General features: G+C 43.3%; 1 protein-coding gene and 1 non-coding gene across 5 annotated transcripts in view; one reads left to right on the top strand and one right to left on the bottom strand.

The window, feature by feature from the left end:
- dgat1a (diacylglycerol O-acyltransferase 1a) overlaps positions 1 to 17,199 on the top strand; it is a 104,234-nt gene that overhangs the window by 4,792 nt on the left and 82,243 nt on the right. For all 4 annotated transcript variants that reach the window (XM_060942600.1, XM_060942598.1, XM_060942601.1 and 1 more), the window contains exon 2: positions 9,865 to 9,952. In XM_060942600.1, coding sequence (XP_060798583.1) covers positions 9,865 to 9,952 — 88 coding nt within the window. The remainder of the gene's footprint in view (positions 1 to 9,864; positions 9,953 to 17,199) is intronic.
- On the bottom strand, positions 14,288 to 14,361 carry trnai-aau (transfer RNA isoleucine (anticodon AAU)). Its single transcript has one exon. It is a non-coding gene; the product is annotated as a tRNA-Ile (tRNA).

Genomic DNA, 17,199 nt, shown 5'->3' with positions numbered 1-17,199 from the left:
TCCAGTGACCCACACCAACATGATGCCTCAATGACACCTTAGGCTACGTTTACATTACGTCGAATCAGCGGATCATCAGATTAACGTTCTTAAAACGATTCGCGTTTACACTAAAACCGTTAGCCGTGCACACAGCAACGCCAATACGCGGATACGCTCGGCTCCGCAGGCATCCTGCACTCCAAATCACTCCGCCCTGAACAGCGAGTGCCCTCTGGAGGGTGCGCACTCCGGCCCTGCGCAGCTCACAGAGCGCGCGAGTGAAGTGCACAAGCCACGATTCGGGACTGAGCCGCTGTGTGTGTGATCCCAGCGCATATCACTTACTACTTGCAAGTGGAAGGATGGCAAGCCTAAAGACAATCATAACTACACAATGGGCAGTATTTGCATCAGTATTTGCAGTATTTTCATACTTTTATACTCTTTAATGAAAGGTGATACAAGGCGGAAGTCCGCGCCGTTTTTCAGCAGTCGTGTCACATGACCAACGCCAGCGAATCAGGAAGGTGGATGTCACAGTGATGTTGTCCAATGAGACGCCAGCTAGAGCTCAGCACAGCGTATCCGCGTATTTTGAATGTTTACACAGCACCGGAGCTGACACGATCTGGATTGAATACGTGGACGCTGGCGGATTCCCGTTTCCAGGCGTTTCCAGGCGGTTTAATGTAAACGGACAGTGCATCCGCGAAGAAAACGAGACAGATACGGTCTAGTGTAAACGTAGCCTTAGATGAGCTGGTCATCAGAATTCTGATTCTGATTCTGATCCAGGAAAGGATAAATATCGGATACTCCCTATTAGTCAGACAGAACTGAGGAAGCCTGTTGGACGAGAGGTGAAACGTTTTCAAGAATTTTCAAGCAAGTCCAGTTGCCCATTTCTACCACCTACAGTTCTCTACAGGAGTGACGAGACTCCAACCAGACATAGGGCATCAGGACATGTTCTCCCCGTGTCTGCGTTGGTTTCCTCCGGGTGCTCTGGTTTCCCCCAAAGACATGCAGCTTAGGTTAATTGGTGACTCTGAATTGATTGTGAGTGTGAATGGTTGTTTGTCTCGATGTGTCAGCTCTGCGATGACCTGGCGACTTGTCCAGGGTGTACCCCGCCTCTCGCCCATAGTCAGCTGGGATAGGCTCCAGCTTGCTCGTGACCCTGCACAGGATAAGTGGCTATGGATAATGGATGGATGGATGGATAATCACAAGCTGCGAGCAACATTTTTGTGAGGTCTAATTTTTTTTTCTTTATTTTTCTTTCAATCTAATTTGAGTTAGCAGGGTGGCATGGTGGTGTAGTGGTTAGCACTGTTGCCTCACAACAAACAGGTTCTGGGTTCGAATCTCAGGGCCAATGGGGGCCTTTCTGTGTCTCTGTGGGTTTCTTCCAGGTGCTCTGGTTTCCTCCTACAGTTCAAAGACATGCGGATTAGGTAAAAACAAGCCAGTGAGTATTTAGTGCCAGTCCCAAGCCAGATAGCTTGGTCACGGTTGCATCAAGAAGGGCACTGGGTGTAAAAAAACAAACAAAAAAGCCCTTTGCCAACTCAAATACACGGATCAGGATCAGCTAAAAGAAGAAACTTTAGTTAAAGTATTTTCACTTATTAAAAAAAGTCTTACATTTGGAAATTATTGAACTATATTTAGATGTTCAACGATGAGAACATGAAAACGGTTGTCTCTATCTAGCTTGAGCTCACAGGAAGGAAGGAAAGAGAATTATATGGAGAAAAATACAGCCTCGTCTACATTACTTCCTGATTTCTGAATTATGCTGTGCAATATCAACCCTAGTTACCAATGAACTTTCCCATGCTCATAGTATGTTATTCAGAATCAGAATTACTTTATTAATACCCGGAGAGAAATTCAAATTTGCTACCAAGCTCCTGAATCAGAAAAGAAGTAAACATGTCTAAAAATAGAAGATAAAATCGTCTGAAAAAAGAATAAATAAAATACATTTTAAATAAGTTCAATAACTTAAGTAAAAGCAAAATGAGGGTGGCAAGGTGGTGTAGTTGTTAGCGTTGTCGCCTCACAGCAAGAAGGTCCTGGTTCTAGAAGGGACCCTGTTCTACAGGGTCGCAGGCAAGCTGGAGCCTATCCCAGCTGACTACGGGTGAAAGGCGGGGTACACCCTGGACAAGTCGCCAGGTCATCACAGGGCTGACACATAGACACAGACAACCATTCACACTCACATTCACACCTACGGTCAATTTAGAGTCACCAGTTAACCTAACCTGCATGTCTTTGGACTGTGGGGGAAACCGGAGCACCCGGAGGAAACCCACGCGGACAACATGCAAACTACGCACAGAAAGGCCCCTGTCGGCCGCGAGGTTCGAACCCAGGACCTTCTTGCTGTGAGGCGACAGTGATAACCACTACACCACCGTGCCGCTTGTTTACAGTCTAAGCAGAAATTATTTTGTCGACGTTTTGCATAAAGTTTTTATTTATTGAATTTGCAAAAGATAGGAATAAAAATGCTCAGTTTCTCAAAATCCAGTGAATGTGGAGAGAATAAAGCAGTTATTCCAGTCAGTCTCATCGTACATGGTTTATAGCCGCTATCAGTTCATGTACAACTCGATTTCGTGGAATAACTGTTAAATAGCGAGCTTATTTTCCTGCACCTAGCAAGCTGATAAATAAATATGATTGATTACAATGTTTATAATAATTTCTCATATTTATATGTTCTCGCGGGCGGCACGGTGGTATAGTGGTTAGCGCTGTTGCCTCACAGCAAGAAGGTCCGGGTTCGAGCCCCGTGGCCGGCGAGGGCCTTTCTGTGTGGAGTTTGCATGTTCTTCCCGTGTCCGCGTGGGTTTCCTCCGGGTGCTCCGGTTTCCCCCACAGTCCAAAGACATGCAGGTTAGGTTAACTGGTGACTCTAAATTGACCGTAGGTGTGAGTGTGAATGGTTGTCTGTGTCTGTGTGTCAGCCCTGTGATGACCTGGTGACTTGTCCAGGGTGTACCCCGCCTTTCGCCCGTAGTCAGCTGGGATAGGCTCCAGCTTGCCTGCGACCCTGTAGAACAGGATAAAGCGGCTAGAGATAATGAGATGAGATGAGGTATGTTCTCGCGTACATGTTTATATCTTAGCAACCCTATGGTTTGTGGACACCTGACCATCACATTCATATGTGCTTGTTGAACATTGCAGTTCATATCAGATTTAGTCCTCCTTTCGCTGTTATAATAACGTCCACTCTTCTCGGAGGGCTTTCCTCTAGATTTTGGGGCGTGGCTGTGGGGATTTCTGTCCATTCAACAACAAGCGCATGAGTGAGATCAGGCACTGAGGAGGTTTGGGGTGCAGTCGGTGTTCCAGTTCATCCCAAACGTGTTCATTTGGGTTGAGTTCAGTCAGGGCTTTGTGCAGGACACTTGAGTTTTTCAATTCCACTCCAAACTTGGCAAACCGTGTCTTCATGGAGCTCGCTTTGTGCAAAAACGCATTACGATGCTGGAGCAGGTTTGGGCCTCTTAGTTCCAGTGAAATGAAATTGTAAACCTACAGCATACAAAGACATTCTAGACCAGCGGTGGGCAAACTTTTTGGCTCAGGGGCCACAATGACTTTTGAAATTTGCCAGGCGGGCCGGGCCAGCACCAAATTCATACATATCAAACATAAACCGGAAAAGCTTTTGTGTTATTGTAAGGCCTTCACTGACAGAGACCCAAATGCAGATCAGATTGACATTTATTTTAGTTCTCAGTCAACAAAGGCAGAGCAGAAAAATGTTTGCAGTTCAATAGATTGGCACTGGATCCATCCAGAAAAGTAACACACACACACGCACACATGACAGTAAGAAAAGTAGCACACTTAATTCTTAAATTACATCTTTGAGCGGCGGCACGGTGGTGTAGTGGTTAGCGCTGTCGCCTCACAGCAAGAAGGTCCTGGGTTCGAGCCCCGTGGCCGGCGAGGGCCTTTCTGTGTGGAGTTTGCATGTTCTCCCCGTGTCCGCGTGGGTTTCCTCCGGGTGCTCCAGTTTCCCCCACAGTCCAAAGACATGCAGGTTAGGTTAACTGGTGACTCTAAATTGAGCGTAGGTGTGAATGTGAGTGTGAATGGTTGTCTGTGTCTATGTGTCAGCCCTGTGATGACCTGGCGACTTGTCCAGGGTGTACCCCGCCTTTCGCCCGTAGTCAGCTGGGATAGGCTCCAGCTTGCCTGCGACCCTGTAGACGGATAAAGCGGCTAGAGATAATGAGATGAGATGACATCTTTTAGCTGCCAGGATGAGTAGGATGCCAGTGTATTTGTATATTTGTATCATTTTATACATACAACTAAATTGCATCTCATTAAGTTGAACTAAATTACATATCAGTACATATCATTTTTGTACATTTCACTGAACTCGTAGATTTACACCTGAGTGTTTTTTTTAACCATCCACTTCCAGCCTGCCAGTACAACCAATCACCATTAGTAGGAGAGGTGCCACACCATTCCAAAATGTTTGCAGTTCAATGGTTTGGCACTGGATCCATCCAGCCCACAAAATCAAACAAAACAGCTCAAGAAAGCAAAAAACTCCAAACTGGTTTTCAGGTTCAAAGTCACTCACTGAAATATTTCCAGTCCTCAAAAAATCAAAACACAGGTTCCAAACAGGTTTTCATATTCCAAAAGGCCACTCATAGATCAGAATAACCTCCACAGGCAAAAGTCCAGGAACAGATACAAGCAGAAGCAAGGTCAGCTGCTCATAATAGACAGGGACATAAATGAGGGGCGGAGCAGACACCCAAAAGCACATGGTACTTAAGCCTAGGTCACAACCGGACGTACGATTTTTTGGGCGTGCGATTTTTTTTTTTTTTTGTTCGTGGAGAAAGACGCGCGTTGGCTGTAAGTTTGTCTTGCAACCTGAAAAAAAACGTAAGCACCCATAGAGTTTGTTTGACATGACAAAGAACCTCTGCAGCCGGTCTGCGGCCAGTCTACGGCTCGAAAATCAGCACGTCACACACGCGCCCTCCGTGCGTTCCTTGCGTTTTTTGCACGTAGACCGGCCGTAGGAGCACGTACGGCCGGTTGTGACCTAGGCTTTAAAAACAAACACCAGCACTACAGCAGCCACCCACGACAACCAAAATTACTAAGAGTTATACTTTTTATATTATTATGTCTGTAAACATGTGACTACCATCTTATTACAGCTCCAACATAGTTTTAAAAAGAGAAAGTGTTAATACTCACATTCACTCAGCAACCGCTGAGCTGTATTCGTCCGTGCTTGCGCTGACTGGTTGTTAGCATAATTAGCATGCTTGGAGGAAAAGTGCCGTTTGATGTTATATTCCTTTAAAACTGCAACGGTTTCTTTGCAAATAAGACATACAGCCTTTGATCGGACTTCAGCAAAAAAATATTTAGTTGTCCATTCTTTATTGAACACCCTGCACTCACTGTCCACTTTTCTTTTTTTAGGACCACTTAGAGCTGTGCAATATATCGTATTTTTATCACGATATCGATATTGGTGTCAAACGATATCAAAATTCATAATATCGATATGAAACGATTTTTTATTAGGTGACAATATTTCTACAATGGCAATAAAACAACAATGACATTGACGTGACAGTAAGGTAAAACGAACCCTTCTGTCCCCTAAGGCACACCGTAGCCTTGTATACGTCATCCATTCTACTCCCGCGATATCTCCGCAACAGTAAAAAATCAGTTCTTCTGTTTTCATACGTGTCGGGTGATTTGATATATTGATTTGTTAATATGTTGTTTGATTTGCTTGCTAATAGTTATAATAATACAATTAACATATATTTACGTCATATTTTTGGATGTGGGACTGGGTAATGTAAAAATGGCATCTACGGAAGAAAACAAGCACAACAATATTAGCACATATCCAGCTTGCTAGCTGTGTTAGATGTGTTAAACCGTGTGGATTTAAGTGGAATAATTGCGAGTCGTCCTGTGGTCAAGGCAGCGTTTTAAGGTAAGGCAATTTGGTTATTAATGTTGCCCGCCGCGGCATGTTTACTTGGGTTCATTTGATTTTAACTTGTGCATCTGCAGCTAGCATCATGCTTTGAAGTAGGTTCTGCTAAGGACGGGTTTATTGCGCGATGTAGACGGACTCAGATGTAATTACATTGTTTTTAAAATTCCGTGCGCTTAAAACGGTGTCCCCCATGTAGCCCTAATCATGTGTTGCTTTTACTTTTCTTAATGGCGAGTGAAATATCTCTGCAAATGGTATTTCAATGCTGACATGCCAAAAAGATAGCGGAGTCCACATTTGGAAGATGAAAGAAGAGAAGCCTGATGTTTAATGTTGGTGTCTTAACAACACACAAGCTTACGTTGTAGTGTGTGTGTGTGTGTGTGTGTGTGTGTGAGAGAGAGAGATTTTATCCTTGGCTGGCTACGAGCCAGTGTGGACGTTACGCAGTAATCACTGGTAATACCAGCGCTGGCTCCATCCTCTGTGATCGGAAATGTTGAGTGAGGAGAACGTGAGCCTTGTGCAGGCTATAGGACCTATGCAAAGTACGCGCTTGCACAGTAAATAGTTTAAGTAAAAGGCGTTTCAGGGTACAACGGGAAGGGTTGACAGGTAGCCTATGAGGCCTGTACTATAAAAATGTGGCCCGGTACCTCGGATGTTGATGATCGGGGCTTTAAAAAAAGGTGTATAAATATCGTTTTAAAAATCGCGATATCAATATTTACTGAAAAAATCGTGATATTGATTTTTTCCAATATCGAGCAGCCCTAGGACCACTCATTGTAAAGTTTTATCCTGTGTTCTCGAGATCATCAGCGGCACGGGCGCCAGAATGACTTCCATGGCACGCGCTGCACCACTCTGCAAATGTAATCTCATGTGAATACGACTAACTGGAAAGACGGATCTCTAGAACACCTGTCTACGTGATAACACTGATGCTTATAGTTTATAGATCTGCTCAATCGCGTTTATATGATTGTCTTCAGCGGGCCGGATTAAAAACACCAACGGGCCGGATGTGGCCCACGGGCCGTAGTTTGCCCACCTCTGTTCTAGACAATTGTGTGGTTCCAACTTTGTGGGAATAGTTTGGGGAAAGAACCACAAGTGGGTGTAAGGGTCAGGTGTCCATATATTTTTAGCCTTGTAGTGTACTGTATATCAGATATGAGCTTAGGAATCAAAGGCTGTTAGTGTAGCATCTCTAAGAGATAACGATAGCTGAAATCTATGAGCAGTGCCAAAGTGTGTCCTCTGAGGTCAGTTGAGATAAGATTGGATCCGTCTCATAACGCAAGTCAGCCACCATCTTATCAGGTTTCTGTTTTAGCCATGTTGACTTTGATACTATAATGTGAGGAGTTAAAACAATCTTCCAAAACTCAAGCTCAAAATGTTATCGTCCCTGTCGATAATTATAGCTGGGTCTGAAGTGTCTAACGAGGCACAGCACAGAAAAATCCAGTCACAGATCAGAGCAGTTAAAGGTTAAGAACGTTGATCAAAAGCACTCTCGTGTGTTTATGGTAGTTTTGCCTTAGAATTTAATCTCACAAGCGTGATTAGTAATAATCATAGAAACTTTATCACTGCTGCTGCATATCATTTCAGTCCATATGTGTCCAGCAGGGTTGATAAAGCTATAGAAGTGAAGCTGCCTTCATGTGCTTGTTAGATTTAGATCGTTTCCATTTTTAAAGCTGTAATTATGAAATGCACTGCACCACTAACCCGAATCTATGGCCTAATTGGGGAATAGTGAATATAAAATTACATCCAGAGAAATAAAGACCATCATTCTTCATTTTTTCACATGAAGAAAGAATAAAGACAGAACAAATTCCGTTCAGTCCATTCAAAAGGACTGTTCATGATCATGAGTAAACAACAACAACAACAAAAAAAAGCGCATGAAGGATATTGGGCGGCACGGTGGTGTAGTGGTTAGCGCTGTCGCCTCACAGCAAGAAGGTCCTGGGTTCGAGCCCCGTGGCCGGCGAGGGCCTTTCTGTGTGGAGTTTGCATGTTCTCCCCGTGTCCGCGTGGGTTTCCTCCGGGTGCTCCGGTTTCCCCCACAGTCCAAAGACATGCAGGTTAGGTTAACTGGTGACTCTAAATTGACCGTAGGTGTGAATGTGAGTGTGAATGGTTGTCTGTGTCTATGTGTCAGCCCTGTGATGACCTGGCGACTTGTCCAGGGTGTACCCCGCCTTTCGCCCGTAGTCAGCTGGGATAGGCTCCAGCTTGCCTGCGACCCTGTAGGACAGGATAAAGCGGCTAGAGATAAGATGAAGGATATTGGATCTTATTTCATCATCTCATTTCATATTAGCTGGTCCCTTCATAAAAGCACTTCTTAGAGACATTTTCAGCAATTCTCATCATTATTAAAACAGGTTTTAGTGAGTTCCACTGTTTTATGTGGAAATTAGGCATACAAGTGGTATACATATAATATATACACACGTGTATATACACACACCGATCAGCCAGAACATTAAAACCACTCACAGGTGGAGTGAATAACACTGATTATTCTATCCACATTCACTGGATATGAGCAATCGTGCACTCTGATTGGTTACTCTACTACTACGAGGCTATCAGCTCATATACCATGAGTAGAGAAAAACAAAATGCCGGAGTGTGTTGCTGAACCAACCAAGGATGAAATAAAAACTCTACTTGAAAACAAAACCCCAAAAAGTACAAAAAAAAAGCAACAAAATATGGAATAAAAGTATTTGATGGTAAGAACATATATTTTGTTTAATTTTTCAAGAATTATTATTATTATATTATATCATTTTTCACAAATTGCTCGTCATTTCACCGTTTTGGGCGGCACGGTGGTGTAGTGGTTAGCGCTGTTGCCTCACAGCAAGAAGGTCCGGGTTCGAGCCCCGTGGCTGGCAAGGGCCTTTCTGTGCGGAGTTTGCATGTTCTCCCCGTGTCCGCGTGGGTTTCCTCCGGGTGCTCCGGTTTCCCCCACAGTCCAAAGACATGCAGGTTAGGTTAACTGGTGACTCTAAATTGACCGTAGGTGTGAATGTGAATGGTTGTCTGTGTCTATGTGTCAGCCCTGTGATGACCTGGCGACTTGTCCAGGGTGTACCCCGCCTTTCGCCCGTAGTCAGCTGGGATAGGCTCCAGCTTGCCTGCGACCCTGTAGAACAGGATAAAGCGGCTAGAGATAATGAGATGAGATGAGACATCTAGTTGGTAAAAAAATAATAAAAAAACCCAACTTTTCGTGTTCTCAAAAACCCACAAAGTGCCATCATGAAGACCTTGTCATGTTGCAAAACTGAAAGTTTTACCTATTGATTATTACAGTACAAAGCTTGAACACTAGAGACTCCTTCTAAAATGACTAAATAAGCATTTCCTTCACAGAAAGAAATTCACAATATGAGCAATTTCACATTTTTAAATGTGTTTATGTACATATCTGCAATACATGACCATGTGTATGTCGTTATTACAGAAATGATGTCATACATCCAGTATACACATATGCTGTTATTAAAATTAATCACCATCATCTCGGCTTGGACCAATCAGATTCAAGAATTGAACAGTGTTGTGGTATAAAAGATGTAGTTCTGAGTTAAAAGTACCTTATGAAGCTGATAACGTGTGTATTTGCGCTCTGGTCCATCCTGACGTATCAGTGAGCACAGTCTGAGATAAGAACCCTGACTTGCTGCAACATTTTAGTGTAATAATGTAATAAGTGCTGCAGTTGGGCAACATCAGTGCACGGCTTGTTGTTTTCACAATAAAAATGTCGTCTCCTGTCATAATTTTATGACTAAAACCCTTTGCCCTTGTTGTCTTGTCAGCTGCCATCGGCTCCAGGAGTCACTGCTCAGCTCGGAGAGCGGCTACAGTAACTACAGAGGAATCCTCAACTGGTGTGTGGTCATGCTGGTAAGCGCTCCATCATGGACAACAGTTTCAGCTTCAATGGAAAGGCTGCTCAAGTTAAAAAAAAAAAAAATCTTGTCAAAACGCAGTTTTCCTTTTCTCATATCTTTTGGATTAGTCTTATAATTAAGAAATATCTCCTGAGCAAGAGGGCAGTTATACTGATTATTATACATACAGGACACTTTTTTTGATGGAATACAAACATGTGTTCTATTCCCTTCTAGCAGGTTTCATTCATTTGGTTTGATAGTGTCAGATTGCAGGCACTTATGGAACGAGATTGAGAAGCAGACTGCAAACAAAGCCAAATCGTGTGACAAGAGACGTAGTCGGTAACCAGGCGAGGGTCGATCGATCATGCAAACAACACAAAGTAGGCGAGGCAAAAGACGAGAGAGAAATACTAGCAGGGGTCAGAATAACGAGATAGCAGGCAGACAATGAAAAAGGCTCAGTAGTACCGATCAGAACACAGAACAATACTTCGCAATGAAGGCATGGAACTGGCGTGGTTATATGGGGAGACTAATGATGTGTGTGTGATGATTGTCAGCTGAGTTCAATAGGCTAGTGACAGAGTGCGCTGTGTGTTCTGGGATGTGTAGTTCTGGGAGTCCATGTTTGTAACTTGGTTAGTGACCACGTTTTCAGTGGGGATACTGACAGATAGCATGCAATATTGTTAGCATATTGCTTATCCTATGTGTATTACATCACTCTACCCAACGGAGAATGAGCATGCAATATCAGGGTTTTTTCTAGAAAAATTTAGTATGAGGGCGCTCACCATGGCGAGGGAGCGAAGCGGGGGGGGGGGGGGGGGGGGGGGGATGGTGCCGGTTGCCCCCCCCCCCGTGCAAAGCCTTTGAAAAATGCTCCAATGGGACATTCTGAGGCTATCTGAGAGGGAAATTGTAACAAATTGTCTGTCAACATTGAAAAAGAAAGAAGTAATCTTCTTCTGCCCCGGACAGTCTTTGGCTTTCTTCCGCTTCGTGCCGCGGGATGACATCTTTAAATGCCCAAGTGTCAACAAAAACAACTCGCGAACTACTTCTGTCAAAAGCTCCCGCGCCGGTGGGTGAAAGGTCATTCAGTCTCGAGAAATCTCGCTCTACAAGTCAGCTGACCTTGTATGTAACCCATGTCAAATCTCGCGAGAGCAGCCGCGACAAGTAAACAACATGGCGCCTCGGTCTGTAAAACGCCAATTCGGATTGTTTTTGCACCGTCTGGCGGTGTATCTACTATGATTGGAATATTTTTGGAGCAATTATAACGTATTTGATGATCAGACACATTGTCACGTAGTGTTGCTGGGATGTTTTCACGGAGTCGGTAAGGGGGCGCACGCCGAGAGTAAGAGGGCGTAGCGCCCCTGTTCCCCCGTTTAGACGAAAGCCTGAATATTGTTATAATATTGCACGTTGTCAAGACAACATGACATCACATGTCGGAGACGTAAAACTTCTGCACTAGCGAGCGACTATGACAATTTGTAAACATACATGGCCGCCAGGTTTGCTTCGTTAAATAAAGAAGATTTTGAGGGAATTTTGAAAGAGAAAGACATTTTGAACACCCGAAAGCAATGTGTATGTATAATAATAATAATAATAATATTGGCTGGCTTTTTTTCGTGGTATATCAGATATATTCCATTCACCTACTCGTCTTCGACTATTTTCTTTTTTTATGTAGTGAACACAGATGTGTGGAATGGTAGGCGCAGTGACATGTTCCAGAGGGGTTCCAGGAGATATAGGCATTCTCAGAACACCACTCGACCAATCAGATTAGTGAACCAAAACTGACTCGTGTCATGTGATATCACTACAATGTAAATGAAAATATCTGGAATATAGTCAAATTTGTATGATATTTACCATTTTGAGATTACAGCAAAACAAATAAGATGATTACGATTGAATTCCTCCAGACGGGAACCGTCAGGGCCTTCTAGGCGTTCAGAGACGCCACAAACACATCAGCATTTCAAATGTTATATTTCATTTCTTTCATTTTTTAAATTTTTTTCATTCTTTCATAATTTCATTCTAATTATCTCATCTCATCTCATTATCTCTAGCCGCTTTATCCTTCTACAGGGTCGCAGGCAAGCTGGAGCCTATCCCAGCTGACTATGGGCGAGAGGCAGGGTACACCCTGGACAAGTCGCCAGGTCATCACAGGGCTGACACATAGACACAGACAACCATTCACACTCACATTCACACCTACGCTCAATTTAGAGTCACCAGTTAACCTAACCTGCATGTCTTTGGACTGTGGGGGAAACCGGAGCACCCGGAGGAAACCCACGCGGACACGGGGAGAACATGCAAACTCCACACAGAAAGGCCCTCGCTGGCCCCGGGGCTCGAACCCAGGACCTTCTTGCTGTGAGGCGACAGCGCTAACCACTACACCACCGTGCCGCCTCATTCTAATTATTCTCTTCTAATTCTAACTTGGCCTCCTTTTCTATCAGATGTGCTTCAGAAATTAAAGGGTTACTGTCCTGAAAACATTAAAATCGAGTTATCCAATGAGATTTTTTTGTTTGTTGTGTCTAGGCTGAGAAGAGTTTAGAGCTGCTCACTCATTGGTTAGGACTTCATTGCCAGGACAGAAGGCCATGGCAGTGTATGTTTATGTAGGAAGTGACAGATTAATTAACCAATCAGATTTTGATTTATAGTGGCAGGGACCAAAAATTGATCATCCTTGGCCAAAGCTAACTTAACCGCGAGTCGGCGCCATCAGCACAGCAGTGAAGTCACCTTCCAGCCAGTGTAGCGTTCATCAGTAGTGTTAGCGAATGGTAATAAAGCAGTCAAGCCAGTGCTCTCAAGAGCAAGTAGCACAGGCTAACGACCGAGAAACTAAGATTTCTGTCTCCAGACTCTTCTCCAGACTCACGCTCGCTACAGTATTTTTCACTCAGACTTAAGTATTAATTTCCCTCTGTAATTTACTTAGTTACTTTTAAAATCAACATCAGCAGCTACACACAATGGGGCGACCTGGCAGCCTGCCACTAATTGCTGGCAAAATCCTTTGCCCTGTTGCTTTTTTGGTGTCTGGTTAAGTTTTGGCTGAGCTCAAGTCCCAGCTCTAATAGTAACAGTTCGACATTGAATTCCTCATACAGAGGAAACAAATTTTTACTTATTAAAAGCCTGGTGTTTTGTTGACAGATATTTTTGCTTCTTTCTTAAAAAAAAAAAAAAACTAACGGAACATCCCAAAGTATGTTATTGCTCTTACACCACAGCAATTTGTCTACATTAATTTTAAAGAAAGGTAAGTCCACTTTGTGACATGCTGCACTGCACTAATCCGTCATTGTCCGTTTTCCTACAACAGCACACCTCCAAATGTTTCATTCTGTACACATACAGTGCTGTGCAAGTGTCTTAGACACCCTATTTTTTTCATACAAACTTTCTACATTATCAAGTCAGTACAAAAACATTTCAGAGTCCAAACATTTGTTTTCCGGGCGGCACGGTGGTGTAGTGGTTAGCGCTGTCACCTCACAGCAAGAAGGTCCGGGTTCGAGCCCCGTGGCCGGCGAGGGCCTTTCTGTGCAGAGTTTGCATGTTCTCCCTGTGTCCGCGTGGGTTTCCTCCGGGTGCTCCGGTTTCCCCCACAGTCCAAAGACATGCAGGTTAGGTTAACTGGTGACTCTAAATTGACCGTAGGTGTGAATGTGAGTGTGAATGGTTGTCTGTGTCAGCCCTGTAATGACCTGGCGACTTGTCCAGGGTGTACCCCGCCTTTCGCCCGTAGTCAGCTGGGATAGGCTCCAGCTTGCCTGCGACCCTGTAGAAGGATAAAGCGGCTAGAGATAATGAGATGAGATGAGACATTCATTTTCCAGCACAAAATTAAATGTTACAGGAAAAAAAATGTGTGTGTCTGACCAGCATATTCCATAAGAGAGCACTTTTCAGATCAAAAAAGAAAACATAATGAAGGCTACTGGGTTTAGAAGAAGAAGAAACCTTTATTTGTCACATGTAAACTTCAAGCACAGTGAGATTCATCCTCTGCATTTGGGCAGCCATACTATAGTACCCGGGGAGCAGTCAGGGGTTAGGTACCTTGCTCAAGGGCACTTCAGCCCAAGGCTGCCCCATGTTAACGTAACTGCATGTATTTGAACTGTGAGGGAAACCAGAGCACCCGGAGGAAACCCACACAGAACATGCAAACTCCACACAGAAAGGCCCCCAGATTCGAACCCAGAACCTTCTTGCTGGGAGGCGATAGTGCTAACCACTACACCACCGTGTCGCCCAAAACAACAGGACCTGTAAAGGATGGAACTGGCCAGTACAGGGACCGAACCTGTGACCTTGGCGTTATTAGCACCACACTCTAACCAACTGAACTAACTGGCCAAACCCAGAAATACGTAGCTTTTCACAAATTCATGCATAAATTTCCACTCAATTATAATTATTATTGTTTTGAATTTTGATGCAAAATGAAGAAGCGAGTGTGACAGTCAAAGTGTCCAGAAGAACTGTGGCTGGTTCTGTAAGATGCTCAGTAAAACCTACAGATCATTTCCTTATCAAACTGCACTCATTGTACCTCAGACTACTATTTTTTTTTTTTTAAAGCAAAGGGTCGTCTCACACCAAATACTGACTTTGTTTCATTTATTATGGTTTACTGCTTACTGTTTATAGTATTTTTTTTTAATGTTGAAACATTTAATTTCATTATTTTTGAAGCCGAGGGTGGCACAGTGGTGTAGTGGTTAGCGCTGTCGCCTCACAGCAAGAAGGTCCGGGTTCGAGCCCCGTGGCCGGTGAGGGCCTTTCTGTGCGGAGTTTGCATGTTCTCCCCGTGTCCGCGTGGGTTTCCTCCGGGTGCTCCGGTTTCCCCCACAGTCCAAAGACATGCAGGTTAGGTTAACTGGTGACGCTAAATTGACCGTAGGTGTGAATGTGAGTGTGAATGGTTGTCTGTGTCTATGTGTCAGCCCTGTGATGACCTGGCGACTTGCCCAGGGTGTACCCCGCCTTTCGCCCGTAGTCAGCTGGGATAGGCTCCAGCTTGTCTGCGACCCTGTAGAAGGATAAAGCGGCTAGAGATAATGAGATGAGAATGAGATGAGATTTTTGAAGCCATTTGGTCGACGGCATTTCCTTACATGTGCCTAAGACTTTTGCACAGTACTGTATAAAATAATCAATACAACATCTCTCCCTCAGACACTCGTCTACTATACTGTATACAGCATTACAGTATATACTTATTATCTTTAAAAGCGATCATAAGTAACCATAAAACACTGCAAGCCTTTTAAAGCTGACAGGAAGGACTGTTTTATGAGTTTGTCTTGTAAAGTGTGCAGTTGGAATTAAACAGCTTGGTGCATTACCTGCTCTGACGTCTTTTAACTAAAGTAAAGCTGGAAAATTAACTACCAGGATTCAGTACCTTCTGAAATGGAAATGAGGACATGTTTGTGATGAGGACCAATAAAATTTTCCTTCGTCTCAGGTGCCTTGATAATCCATAGATCTACTCAGTTCCACAACAAACAACTGACCTCTGGTCCATTAAATATTTGAGTTCTCAGTCCTCATCATGTTTCAGTTTGTTCGAGGTAAAAGCACAGGTTTTTGAAGGTCCACCCCAAAACGAGCTTCTATCATCAGGGTAAAATAAGATACGACAAGACTATTAATCTCCAGGCAGGGAAATGTAGGTGTTAAGAGCGGCATAAAGACTGGCTAAGAAGTATAAATTAATATGTAGTGAAAGTTCATTATGTCTAACTATTTAAACTATTCTTTAAGTTCGTTTCTTAAAACAACTTACCCCGCCTTTCGCCCGTAGTCAGCTGGGATAGGCTCCAGCTTGCCTGCGACCCGGTAGAACAGGATAAAGCGGCTAGAGATAATGAGATAATGAGACAATCACAGGGTCAGATGCGAGGAGACGCAGCACAAAACACAGCTTGATGAAGCCAGAAATTGCACTTGTAATTAGGTATGTAACGATATATCGTGCGACGATAAACCATGATGCAAATTTGATGATTTGAATTGATGAAATAAAAAATCTAACATGAATATCATCGTGTCATCATGCTGGTTATCTCTTAGTTTTTCCTGGCTGTACTTGTGTTGTTAAACAGCAGACAGCGCAATAATGTAAAATAGCGGTAACAAACGTGACTTCACTGTAGGCGGAAGTAACACAGCTCTAATGCTGCAAAAACACACACAAAAAAAACAGATCTAAAATGTGAAAGAGCTGTTGTGTGATTGACTGTACAAATAGATTTAACAAGAAGTTAGAGCTCTCTTTTTAGAGACTGCTGAAAGATAAAGAAAAGAGAAGCAAATGGAGGGAGTACAAACATTCATAAAAGTTTATGAAGAAAAGGAATATTTATTATTAACGTTTTATTTTTATAAAAGGAATATTTTAGTTAATAGGCTATTATGTTTTACTCCAACCTTTACAAATGTGTATAAATAATTAGTGTTGGTTTTTAAGAAAATGAAATAAAAGGCTTTTTTAATTTAATAAAATGAATATTTAAGTTAATCAAAAGTCAAAAAGCCAAAGACCCTCCCATGCCAGGATCTGGGCTTCCCAGACAGTATGCCGACCCAGTACTAGCCAGGCCCTTAAGACGTATTGGGCAGTGCCGAGCTTCGCTTCTATAGCCCTCAGCCTCTTGCCTGTCCAGCTAGGGTTATAGTGAGGGGCTAGTCCTCTGGTAACCATGAGGGTTTGACTCCCCACTCGCATCTATATTGCAGCGTGCCTTGCCAGATGGCAGTAGGTACCATTTTTATGAAGGTCTTTGGTATGACCCAACCGCAAATAGAACTTGCAATTTCCCGATTGAGAGGCGGACATGCTAACCACTAGGGTCAGCTCGCGGTATTTAAGTTGATCAAGAACAGGGAAATATATATTTTTTTAAAATAAAATTTTCTTCAATCTTTTTTTTTTTCAAAAATATCATGGAAAAATCGAATCATGAACCCAATATTCTGAATTAGGGGAATCCTTCTTCTTGAATCTTCAAGACAAAGTGTCACACAGCAACTTTACAAGCCTTGACCATTCCTTTCTGTCATTGGCAATCGTTACCGCTTCTTCAAATGTAATGGAACATCCTTCTAGGTCTCTGATAACACTGTCTCTCCATCTCATTCTTTGTCAACCAGGCCTTCATGTTCCTAATGGATTCCAAAAGAGGAGTC

The sequence above is a fragment of the Neoarius graeffei genome, chromosome 16 (assembly GCF_027579695.1).
Source record: "Neoarius graeffei isolate fNeoGra1 chromosome 16, fNeoGra1.pri, whole genome shotgun sequence".
NCBI classification, from domain to species: Eukaryota; Metazoa; Chordata; class Actinopteri; order Siluriformes; family Ariidae; genus Neoarius; species Neoarius graeffei.
This window is presented reverse-complemented; position numbering and strand designations above follow the sequence as displayed.